Source organism: Octopus sinensis, linkage group LG25, assembly GCF_006345805.1.
Source record: "Octopus sinensis linkage group LG25, ASM634580v1, whole genome shotgun sequence".
Lineage (NCBI taxonomy): Eukaryota > Metazoa > Mollusca > Cephalopoda > Octopoda > Octopodidae > Octopus > Octopus sinensis.
Window position 1 is genome coordinate 12493691 of NC_043021.1, and position 12988 is coordinate 12506678.

The 12988-nt window shown below is 39.0% G+C and overlaps 1 protein-coding gene across 2 annotated transcripts; it reads left to right on the plus strand.

Moving 5' to 3' along the window:
- Positions 1-645: 645 nt before the first annotated feature.
- LOC115224572 (centromere protein V) lies at positions 646-10266 on the plus strand. 2 transcript variants are annotated; one of them, XM_029795497.2, is made up of 5 exons: positions 646-839; positions 6108-6199; positions 8965-9034; positions 9769-9883; positions 10002-10266. In XM_029795497.2, exons 1-5 carry the CDS (start codon positions 819-821, stop codon positions 10115-10117), a joined length of 414 nt encoding a protein of 137 aa, XP_029651357.1. In that variant the 5' UTR covers positions 646-818; the 3' UTR covers positions 10118-10266. The 2 variants fall into 2 exon arrangements, with proteins under 2 accessions (XP_029651357.1, XP_036369377.1); XM_036513484.1 differs by lacking the exons at positions 646-839; positions 9769-9883; positions 10002-10266 and adding an exon at positions 873-1228 and having other exon boundaries at positions 8965-9013.
- Positions 10267-12988: the final 2722 nt, after the last annotated feature.

Below are 12988 nucleotides of genomic sequence, written 5' to 3' on the forward strand. Positions count from 1 at the left end.
TCAGAATGTAGCGACAGACGAAATACTGCGAAGCTTTTCGCCCGGCATGTGTTAACATGATTCTGCTAACTCACCACCTTCATACTGATAATAATAATAATCATTATTACTATAGGTACAAGGCCTGCAATTTTGGGGGAGAGGGCCAGTTGATTAGATTGATTCCAGTACGCAACTGGTACTTAATTGATCGACCCTGAAAGGAAGAAAGGGCAAAGTTGACCACGGCGGATTTTATACTCAGAACTGAGTGACGGGCAAAATACCACTAAGCATTTCGTCCAGTGTGCTAACGATTCTGCCAGCTCGCCACCTTATACTGATAATAAAAATAATAATGATACATTCATACACAGTGTTTACATTCTTTTTTTTTTTTTTTAACCTATGGAACTCTTTGATTCCTGTTTTACTCTACTGGACCTCCGTAGCCATTTGGTGTGTATATAAAAAATCCTACTGAATTTTTATTATAAAATATTATTAGGAATTATATTTTTAAAGAAATTAAATATTTTGTGTATTGTAGAAGTATAGAGCAATTTATAACTCAAATTTTAACAGCAAAAATCTTATATATATCCCCAAGGGCCATATGAACCCCGTTTGAGAACCACTAGTTTATACTGCACGTGTGTGTGTCTGGATTTATGTCTGTCATGCGTTGTACTTGAAATAAATAAGCCACCTCATGGTCCTTCAAGAATTATCAGAGATCAAAGATCGTACATTGATTACACGAGCGCTCTTAGATAACAGCTGCTTTTTGTACATTCTCAACTAAGTTGTTAGAAACGGCGGCGTGAGTTGAGCGTAATATGTCATTCACAAAAATGGAAGTAAGTCTGTGAACGTGTTTTTGTTCTTACAATTATTGTTGACCTTCTTGGTGTTATTTTTATTATTTATAAATGTTTATTATTCATAAATTATGGTTAGTCGGGCTTAACGAAAGAATACGGGCTCTTTTTACTAGCCACGAAGTGTTGACAACAAAGATTGAGGGCAGTGCAGAACGAAACAAGATGGGTTTACATAAAAACACATGTAAGCAAGAGGAATATCTACAACTAAAACAAAAATTCAAGCACAGAAAAATTTCCCTAAAAGTTAGGAGACCTCCGAGGTCTATTCTTGGAAACTCCCCCCAAATCACGGTCACTCTAATCACTAAGGCAAGTGCCGTCTCCAAGCTGTCGTTCTGTCTACAGAAGCATGCCCGGAACAGGTTCGTATATTTGGACAATGCTTGTCACACTCGTCCGCTTTTCGGTAGTAATAATAGTTTCAGAATTTAAGCACAAAACCAGTAACTTTAAAGGATGGGGAGTTAGTCAATGCTGGAAATTCCAGTACCTGACTGATTCTTTATTGTATTGACCTGAGGGGGGTCAATACAATAATGTTTAAAAAGTTTAATATACAAAACGTAAAGAGCCGCAACTAAGAGCTGCATGTACTTTATATGCACTTTCTGACAAGTTGTGGTGCACCTGAGCACTGTATACAATAATTTCATTATTATTATTATTATTATTATAAAAACAAGGTATTTTATTTTACTTGCAGCTGTTTGTAAGGGAGGCGGATAGTCGATATCATTGTCTCTCGTACTTGACTGGTACTTTATTTTATCGACCAAGAAAAGATGAAAGGCAAAGTTAACTTTGGCGGGGCTTAAACTTAGAACTTAAAAACGCGAAGAGCCGGATGCCTTGCGGTATTTAGTTACATATTTATTCGTTTTGGCTTTACATCAGTCGTTCCCAACCTGTGGTCCGCAAAGGTAGCACTGGAGGAGGTCCGTGAACATATTAAGCTGACAGGCCTTTCAATATCCTGGGGTCCCTAGGAAAACTCATTTAAATAAAAGGGGTCGTTGGTAGTGAAAAGGTTGGGAACCATTGCTTTACGTTATATCGAGGTTGGGGGTTTTTTTCATCCCCCCGGGGTCGATAAAATAACTCAGCAAAATATTCTTCAATTTAAGACAGTAAAATGTTAGCTGAAGGAAACTTTGTTATTTGTCGCAAGCCTAGTGACCATGTAAAGCAGTGATTTTCAACTGGGGTCCATATAAGATACTTTTTTGTTAAAATTTACGTGCACTAAATTATTTATATATTTACACTACACTAAATATGTTAACATTTGTCTCATGTAATTCCTGATAATATTTAATTCTAAAAATATAATTAAACTTTTTAAACATCGAATGGCTACGAGGGTCACCTGACTAAATAGGAATCAAAGTGATCCATAGGTGAAAAAAAAATGGTTGATAACCACTGATGTAGAGGTTATTTTTGTTGTGGTTGTTTTGGCTCCAGGTCAGTCCCGATTGTAGAGCAATAAATTCAATATAACTTCTAAATTCACGAACTTGTGCCTGTATTAAAAAATTGCTGAGGATCGAAAATCTCGATTAAATTGCTGGCCTTATGCCTAAATCATAAATCATTGTTATAATTTATTAATTTCTCTAAAGTTATTGATCGGTATGCAGAATATGTGATTTGGTTTAGATTCTGGTCCTATTAAAAAGTATCAGAAATTGTTAGTTGTCGGAGGGTGTCTTGGCATCACTCAGCAAGGCTTTTGTTAGCCGCTCTCCAGCCATCTATTTAAAACTGTATACAGCTATGGTACGACCACACTTGGAATTCGCATCATCAGTTTGGAACCCCTATCTTGCTCAGAACATTGACCTCCTGGAATCTGTCCAGAGACGTGCAACCAAACGCATACCCTCCATCAGACACCTACCATATTCTGAGCGCCTTGTTTCCCTGGGCATGGATTCACTGAAGCTCCGGCGTCTGGCGACGGACTTGGTAAACCCCCACAAAGTTATCAATCACCTCACCAACAACAACACTGAACACCTTTTTGATCTCCATGTGTCTAACACACGTGGACATGCCTACAAAGTCAGAAAACAATACAGCTCCCATGACTTTCGGAAACATTTTTTCACGCTCAGAGTTGCTGAAGCATGGAATAAACTGTCTGCGTCAGTTGTTGACTGCCATGACACTGCATCCTTTAAGGCCCTCATGCTTTCTGAAATTCGCCGAAACTACACCTGATTATATATACACTTTAGATGAGTTGTAGTGCACCTGAGCACTGTACACAATTATTATTATTATTTTAACTGCATCCTTAAAAACTTCCATGCTTTCTGAGATTCGCCAACACTACACCTGATTTTCTCCCCTCCATACACACGCAAGCATGTAGCTGACTCATACACTGTTCGCTTCCCAGACATTTGTACATTACTGCATATGCTTCATACACACTTTTGACAAGCTGCGGTGCACCTGAGCACTGTGTATACAATAATTTCATTATTATTATTTTAACAAAGTTGAAAATCGCATAATTCAATGAATGAGGTAGGGGAAGTAACTCTGCTGTGATTTTTTTTTTCTAGTAAAATTTTAAATTTCGATAGGGTTTTTTTTCTTCTACTCTATGGAGGGGGCCAGTCGATTAGATCGACTCCAGTAAGCAACTGGTACTTAATTTAGCGACCCTGTAACGGATGAAAGGTGAATTCGACCTCGTAGAATTTCGAAGGGTTTTTTAAAAATCTTTCAGTCAAGCAAGAAGGCAATGCCAATGACCATTTACTGGACCAGCGGAACTAGTGACAGGGAGCTATCCTCAAACTAGAAGCTTCGTCTGAATGCTTGCAACAAAGTGGACTCCACTAGAGACACTCAAAGGACCCAGTCTGTAGTATAAAACCAGTAGGACATAACGGGATTTGAACTCAAAACGCAAAAGAGCTGGAACCAATACTGCATGGCATCCGATCTCATGTTCTTAGAATTTTAGATGAGCCGAAAGTCTGGTTTAAGCACTTCGTATAACCTTTCATAACTATTTTCATTTCTGAAATTTTCAGAAATTTTTTGCGAAATTGGGTTCTACATAAATACTAAGATTTTAACTTTTTCATATAAAAAAAAAATCATAGTTTAAAACGTGGATAGTCAGAATTTTTCTTTAAATCCAAGAAATAAACCGTTATTGAAAAACATCAATACATGTCAGTGACAAAGAAACGAGGAAAGTATCAGGTGGTCGTGGGATGTGCTAAAAACAACAGCTAAATTGCTCTTAAATCACCCACAAAAAATTATAAATCTTTTTTGCATAATCGTATGCATTCTCGTGTATTGAACACAAGTTCACAAAATCTTTCTGAAAATTCAAAAGAATAATAAAAAGTTATGTGGGTTTATATGGGGTGTTTAAACCAGAATTCCACCCCAATTGGATTTTGTTGAATTTCCTCTAGCCACCTAAAGTATATCAAATTTTCACCAGATTATTTTCAAAGTATATAGTTTTTGCATGCTGAAGATGAAAATCGCTTTTCTTTTCTTTCTTTCTTCCTTTTTTTTCTTCCTAAAAATCAAAAATTAAGAAGCTACATCAGTGAAGGAATTTTTCTTTTTAAATCTGGTGAAAATTTCAAATACTGTTGAATTGCTGCTTTTTTTCTTTTCTCAATCCCAAAAGGAGTTCTGTTCAAAACTTCAGAACTCACCTTTTACTCATGACACAAGAACATATTTTACGAATTCTGTTTTGGTTTTTAAACCAACACAGACTTTGACTGCTTCCCTTCAATACCAGTCTACCTGTTTGTTTCCTTTTGTTGTATCTCACACTGCAAATATCTACGCTTTATAGAGATAGGTAACAAAAAGCAACACCAATAAAGTTTTTTTAACGATTTAGTTTTACCGAAAAAAGAGGAAGAGGGATAAAGAAAGAGATTTTAGAGTGTAGGACAGGTTTGGTTTCAGAAAGCCTCATGTCCTCATTTATTAGTCACTCACCTGATTATTGTTTTAAATTGTGGCCAGTGCCATCTTTAGGCATGAGCACAGACATGAGAGACTCAATTCTACGTATCTTCTGGCTTGTTTATCAATAAATATATCTGTATATATAAAAGGCAGGATGTGTGTGTGTGTGTGTATACGTGAATGTAATTTATGCACGTCCACAAATTAGCATGCATGTTGCTCCAATTTTAGGAAGACATTCGTCATGACCCTAGCTGTGTTTTCGTCAACTTACTTTTTCCAGGGGCACCAGCGAATAGCAGTAAAAATAAATTTTCAACCAAAATTTTTAACAATTTTCAAGTTGGAGAAATCACAATTATTTGCAAACACAGGAGTTAAGTCTCCTAGCAACGAGTAAGTTTTTAAGGGTCTATATAATATTTTGGGGGTTCCACATCGCAAAATAGTAAACTGGGGATCCAAATTAGTATTTTAAGGGCTCCTGAGAAAATTTTGCTTTACATGTATATATTGGTATGTACTGCAAGAAACAACTGGGTTTCTTTCACTAACATTTTACACAGTTCAAACTTTGCCTTTCATCCTTCTGGAGGCTGATAAATTAAGTACCAGTTGTGTGCTGGGAGAGGGGTCGATCTAATCAACTGGCTCCCTCCCCCAAAATTTCAGGACTTGTGCCTAAAGTAGAAAAGAATATTATTCTAATGGAAAGGCAGCAAGCTGGCAGAAATGTTAGCATGCTAGGCAAAATGCTTAGCGGTATTTGCCTGTCTTTATGTTCTGAGTTCAAATTCCACTGACGTCGACTTTGCCTTTCATCCTTTCAGGGTCAATAAATTAAGTACCAGTTGTGTACTGGGATCGATCTAAAAAATTTTAGTCCTTGTGCCTAGAGTAGAAAAGAATATTATTCTAATGAACTAAGGCAACAAGGTGGCAGAATTGTTAGCACACTGGACAAAATGTTTAGCATCATTTCATCTGTCTTTATGATCCATGTTCAAATTCCGCTAGGGTCAAGTTTGATTTCCATCCTTTCAGAACCAATAAAATAAGTGCCAAAGAAGCCCCAAAATTGCTGGCCTTGTGCCAAAATTTGAAACCAATATTATGCTTAGGAATGAGAACCCAGGTTCGAAATTTCCCCAAGACACCTGATGAAGGCTTGAGTGTATATCAGCCAAAATGTTAACAACAAACAAGATGAGGACAAATATCCATCAATTGTAAATAATGTAAACAATATTATGCTAATGGACACATGTTGTATTGCAGATCACTAAAAAGGCATACTTTGGTGGCTGTCACTGTGGAGCGGTTCGATTCCAATGCTGGGCACCAGAAACAATACTGGTTCTTGAATGCAAGTGAGTTTCTTTATTTATTTCCTTCAGAGGTACTTTCTGTTTTGTGCCTGAGGTAGACGATGACATGCAGTTTGTCCAGTTGTTTAGTGTGGGACTGGTTTGTTAAAACCTGTGGATGAAAAGATGATGACACGCAGGCTCATTATGGAATTCTAACTGCACGTGTTAAAGCTCTATCTGTGACGATTTCATCTCAATCGAAGGAGAGGGGCTTTCTCCGTCTGGGTTGCGAATCCATGGAATAAGCTGCCGGACGAGATAGTGAAGATGCCGACGACCGCTCGTTTCAAAGTCTCTCTTGACCAGAAATGGCCTGAACTCTTTGCATGAACATGCTCCCTGTACATAACTCCAAGTCCCCCTACATGGCCTTGCTTTTTGCTTTTTGAGCCAAAAAATTAACTTAACTTAACTTAACTTATCATCATTGTTTGACCGTGGTCGAGACAATGGAATTTACTATGCTACGCCAGACTTCATGGTCTATCATAGCATTACGGAGGTCCTGTTGCTGGATGCCTGTATCCCTGGAGATTACATCAAGGTAGGAGAGTGTGTGCCCTCTGGTATTGCGAGTAGATGGCTTCCAGAGGAGAAGAGTAGAAATTGCCTCGTTTTCAGCTCTACAACAATGTCCAGCAAACTGGACTCTCCTACCTGTTATTGATAGCTGCATGTACACGTGCGTGAGTGTATGCGTACATGTGTATCCCTCTCTCTCTTTCGGAGAGGCACTGAACACCTACACACACACATACACGGCAGTAACTTCCGCCTACCGAATTCAATCACAAAGCTTCGGTCGACTCGGGGCTATAGTGGAAGACACCTGCCCAAAGTGCCATGCAGTGGGACTGAACCCGAAACCATGTAGCTAGGAAGCAAGCCCCCTAACCACACAGCCATATGTATATATTTGGGTATATGTGTATATGTGTGTGTCGAAGGGGCCAGAGGAGCTGGCATCGACCACGATCGGTTGGTGCTTTTTACGTGCCACCGGCACAGAAGCCAGTCAAGGCAGCACTGGCATTGTCCACGTTCAGATGGTGCTTTTTACGTGCCACCGGCATGGGTATCACAACTACAATTTCCACTTGATTTTTATTTTGATGTTGATGTACTTGACTCAATAGGGTCTCCTCAAGCACAGCAGGTCGCCCTATGATCCAAGGTAAGCACAGCAGGCCGTCCTGTGATCCAAGGTGCTTTGGATGGGCTGGAGCTGCTATGGGAACAAAAAACATCGTCTTCATCTTCTTTGCCCATTTATTCCTGGGAAGGTTGTGGGGGAAGAATCCTCTCGCTTGCCTCCCATTGGGTCTTGCTAGAAGCAACCATCTCCAACTGATCTAGCTGGATTCCCCAAGCAAGATCACGGAAGTTATCTAACCATCATACTCGTGGTCTACCCTTGGGTCTCCTGCCAGTTGGTTTATCCCATAAAACCTGTCCAGGGATTGTTTCCCCAGACATTCTTAGCACATAGCCATAGTAACAGAGTTACTCTTTTACTTGTTTCAGTCATTTGACTATGGCCATGCTGGAGCATTGCCTTTAGTTGAGCAAATCGACCCCAGGACTTATTCTATATCAGTCTCTTTTGCCGAGCCAAGTTATGGGGACGTAAACACACCAGCATCAGTTGTCAAGCGATGTTGCGGGGTCAAACACAGACACATAAACATACACACACATATATACGACGGGCTTCTTTCAGTTTCCGTCTACCAAATCCACTCACAAGGCTTTGGTCGGCCCGAGGCTATAGTAGAAGACACTTGCCCAAGGTGCCACACAGTGGGAATGAACCCAGAACCATGTGGATGGTAAGCAAGCTACTCACAACACAGCCACTCCTGTGATTTCTCAGTTCAAAGAATTAGTGGTTTCTACCTGGAATGAAGACTTGCAGGATAAAAACAAAACAGAAAAATAACTTGCTTGATAGACAGGTAAGGGTTAGCAACAGAAAGAGCATCCAGTTGAACAATGCCTCAGTTATGTGTCTTCATCTAACCCATGCTAGCATGGAAAAAGAACAGATGTAAAAACAAACAACTCTTTCATGGGGCTGAAGAGATGATAGTCCAGTGACGAGGAAGTGAAAACTCTAGTGAAGAAGTGGCTCAAAGAACAGTCAACAGAATTTTACGGGGCAGGGATACATGCTCTCATTCGAAGGTGGAACATTGCTATTGTGAGAAATGGTGACTATATTGAGAAGTAGGGATGTGATTCACAGAGGACCAGCTTCATTTGGATGTATGATACATGTTCTTGTGTTGGTAATTATAATTTAACACACGCACTGGTAAAATTTCCACTTATTTCTTATTTTTATTTTCCTAAAATTTTCGTTACGTCTTGCAACCTTTTAAATAGACTTTTAGGAAAATAAGGAATACGTGGAAATTTTACTGGTGAGTGTGTTAAATTATAAAACACAAAAAGAAAACGACTCTCCCCAGACACAACAAAATCAACATTATTTTCCCTCTTACTGTTTTGTTTCATTTTGAAAAAAAATATTTTATGGTTTGTTATTGTTTATATTTTGAATTACATAATCTTTTATAGGGGCACCAAAGTCTCCTAAGTGCTTAGGGCCTCGATGGGTCTTCATCCGGTCCTGAAGCAGGCGCAAGATGGAATGATTGTTAACCTAGTGTTATATAGACTAGTATATCTAGTGTGCTGTTTTGCACTACTGTATGGTACTATAATATACTGTACTGTATAGTATTCTTTCCTTTCTTTTATAGTTGCAGTATTTGCTTTGTGAAACACAATACTCATTTTATTGTACATGAATCAAATATGGAAATACTCAAGGTGGGTCTCAAATTGTCTTCTTTCTTTACAAACAACTGTAGCTTTTTTTTTTGTTGTTGTTGTTACTTTGGTGGAAGGGTATAAAAGAAAATTGGTATAGTTGTTGAGTACATTAACCCAAGTACTTGACTGGTAGCTTATTTCAGTGACCCCGAAAGGTTGAAAGGCAAAGTTGACCTGAGTAGGATTTGAACCCTGAATACCAAAAACTAGAAGAGATGCTGCTAAACATTTTGTACGATGCACTAATGATGCTGCCAGTTTTTCACCTTTTATAATATTTCTGAATTAGGCAGAAGGCCAGCAGTTTTAAAGGGGAGGGATTAACAGGTACCATCAACCCCAGCAAATGACTGGTATTTTATTCTATTGACCTTGGAGGGATGAAAGAAAAAGTTGTCCTCAGCAAGATTTGAACTCAGAATGAAAAGACCCAGAAGAAATACTGCAAAACATTTTTTTTTTTGAATGCTGCAATAATTTTGCCTGTTTACTCCCTTCTTTTCAGTTTTGGAAGCCCTTGGTTAAAAAAAAAAGGGTCTGGAAGCTGTCCTTCCTTCCTCTCATCAAATTGTGAAACAAAAAAATCTAAACTGTTCTTTGGAAAACAGATTAAAGAAATTTATTTCAATGGGTTGGTATCAAAAAGGTTAATGACTTATCTAACCCAGTGTCCCCTAACTTGCCCTCTTTATTACTATTCCTCTTCATTGCCTTATTTTTCTTTCATTCAGGGAGAAGAAAACTTAACCACATATCGATTCAACACCATGACAGCAAAACACATGTTCTGCAAAATCTGCGGAGTACAGAGTTTCTATGTCCCTCGTTCAAACCAAGATTCTTATGGTAAGCAACAAGCAAAATAGATATATTTCGATCTGAAATTATCTGCAATTCACACAAAAAATTTTCTGTACTTTAAGACTTCAAATTCATTTATTTCTCATTTGTTTGTTTCTCGCAGGCATCAATCCTCGCTGTTTGGATTCTTATGAGTCCTTATCAATGAAAACTGAATATTTTGATGGCAGACATTGGGAAACGTCTTTTTCTGAGAAGGCCCCACAGTCATTTAAGTAACAAACTATGCTCACTTAACCTCAAAGCATTCAGATTACTCTGCCAAATGTAATTAATGCTTATTTATCCACATTTATTTTCAATTAATCATGTATTATCTTGAAGCTTTAACATTTTGATGATGTGATTGTATATTTCTAGAACGACATTACAGGGTAGGTGTGAGAGGCCAGATACGGCCAAATAAACCTTTTAGCGTTCAGATTATTCTGTCAAGTGTAATGCTTATTTATTCACATTGCTTTGAATTAATCCTGTATTATCTTGTAACTTTAAGATTTCAATGATGTGATTGTTTGGCTTTAGAATGACATTGTAGGGTAGGTGTGAGAGGCCAGATACAGCCAGTTTAACCCTTCAGCATTCAGATTACTCTGTCAAATGCAATGCTTATTTATTTACTCACTTTGCTTTGAGCTAATCATGCATTATCTTGCAGCTTGGAGATTTCAATGATGTGACTGCTTATTTTTGAAATGACATTGTAGGGCAGGGATGAGAGGCCAGATATGGCCAGTAAAACCCTTTAGTATTTAGATAACTGTGTTGTTTTGAATTATTCATGCAATATCTTGTGGCTTGAAGATTTCAATGGTATTACTCTTTTTACTTTTTTACTTGTTTCAGTCATTTGACTGCGGCCATGCTGGAGCACTGCCATTAGTCAAACAATATATATATGCAAATAAACACACATCATCATCGTTTAACATCATGTATCTATATATATTGGGTTGTCCGGAAAGTTCATGCCGATTTTTAAAGGAAAGGAAAAGTTCAATAAATACTTGCCATTACATTTTTAATCAACCAAATCTGAACCATTTTGTTGCACAATGCATCTCCATTTTTCCTTTAACTTGAAAATACCCTCTTCCCAGAATTGAGGTGGTTTCATGGCAAAGAATTCATCAAGGTATCTTTTTACGTCACCCAAGGAATTGAAATTTTTACCATCAAGACTATTCTGCAGAGACCTGAATAAGTGTAAATCCGAAGGAGCAGTATCTGGTGAATATGGAGGGTGGGATAACACATCCCAGCCAAGCTGCAGCAATTTTTGTCTGGCTCCCAAAGCATCGGATAACATCAATGGCATGGAGAGGGGAGGCTGGTATGCATGGGTGACTACTGGTCTTCCATAAACAACCTGGACTTGTGCCTTCGAAGGGATCTTTTATATGTATATATTTATAAATTATATACATATTTTTCTACCTGTCTGCATATCTAATTATACATAAACAAAAGTGTAAAGACCCCCTTCAGTCACAAATGACTTTGGGATTGCACCTAGAAAGTTCTCCTCCAAGGTAGATGTCTGGGCAAATTTGTTTATAAAAGACCAGCAGTCGCCCATGCATACCAGCCTCTTCTCTCTTCGTCACCCAGGTATATGTTACCGATATTCCTCAGTCATATGGGGTATTAGTATTATCACTGATATCATATTCCGATAAACTAGTAGATCACTAACACATGTGCCTTCCTCTTGGAAAATGCTTCTTTCTGGAACATTCCTATTCATAATGTTTTGTCCTCTAACAACTACCACCTCCATCATCATCATCATTTAACGTCCGCTTTCCATGCTAGCATGGGTTGGACGATTTGACTGAGGAGTGGTGAACCAGATGGCTGCACCAGGCTCCAATCTTGATCTGGCAGAGTTTCTACAGCTGGATGCCCTTCCTAATGCCAACCACTTCGAGAGTGTAGTGGGTGCTTTTATGTGCCAATCATGCGGTACTGGCAACGGCCACACTCAAATGGTGTTTTTTTACGTGCCACCTGCACAGGAGCCAGTCCAGCAGCACTGGCAATGACCTCGCTCGAATGTTTTTTTCATGTGCCACTAAGGTGACGCTGGTAATGACCATGCTCAAATGGTGCTTTTTACATGCCACCAGCACAGAAGCCAGTCAGCTGCTCTGGTGACAATCACGCTCAGATGGTGCTCTTAGTGCTCCACTAGCGACGGATGCTAGTCATCGAATTTGATTTCGAATTCGAGAAAATTAACCACATGGGCATTCTAATCTTTCTTTGCACTTCAACAAGGTTCTCAAAGGCTACAGGTTTTGAGTTTACTCCATTGCAATCCTGTAGTTTCAGGTTCAGTCCCATCATGTGCTACTTCAAACAAGTGACTTGTATTTATAGCCCCAGGTCAACTAATACTTTGCGATTGAATTTCGTAGATGGAAACTGGGGGTAAGCCCGTCATATATTTATGCGTGTGTGTGTTTGTCCTCTCCATCACTTGGTGATCTGATTGGTGTTAGTTTGTTTATATCCCTGTAACTTCACAGTACAGCAAAAGAGACTAAATCACATCACATACGTGTGTGTGTGTTTATATTCCTCTCCACTGCTTGATGATCAGTGTTGGTTTGTTTACATCCCTGTAACTTAGTAGTACAGGAAGAGACCAGAGCCCATCATATATATGTGTGTGTGTCTCTATGTTTGTCCTCCTCTCCACCATCTGGCGGTGACCGGTGTTGGTTTGTTTACATCCCTATAACTTAGCAGTTCAGCTAAAAAGACCAATAGAATAAGTACCAGACTTACTGGGGTCAATGTTTCATAGCATCTATATTAAAATCTTAGTGAAGGCACGTGGCCCAGTAGTTAGGTTGTTGCACCCACAATCACTAGATCAAAGGTTCAATTCCCAGATCGGGCAGCACGTTGCGTTCATGGGCAAAACACTTCATCTTACATTGCTCCAGTCCCCTTCTGAGCAGTGGGGAGTGTTGGCCTACTTGCCGAGCCAGCAAGGTGGCGTCATTTGATGGCTAAGACAATGCAAAGCGCATTGTGACCAGTGATGTGTAACAACACCTGATAGTCTGGTCGGTCATGTGA

What these genes read in the sequence shown, in the direction of transcription:
- LOC115224572 (XM_036513484.1), top strand. Translation starts at nt 912, where the DNA reads ATGTTTATTATTCATAAATTATGGTTAGTCGGGCTTAACGAAAGAATA. An exon ending in CAGAAGCATGCCCGGAACAG is followed by an intron (nt 1,229 to 6,107) that starts GTTCGTATATTT and finishes GTTGTATTGCAG; the next exon opens with ATCACTAAAAAGGCATACTT. An exon ending in ATACTGGTTCTTGAATGCAA is followed by an intron (nt 6,200 to 8,964) that starts GTGAGTTTCTTT and finishes TTTCTTTTATAG; the next exon opens with TTGCAGTATTTGCTTTGTGA.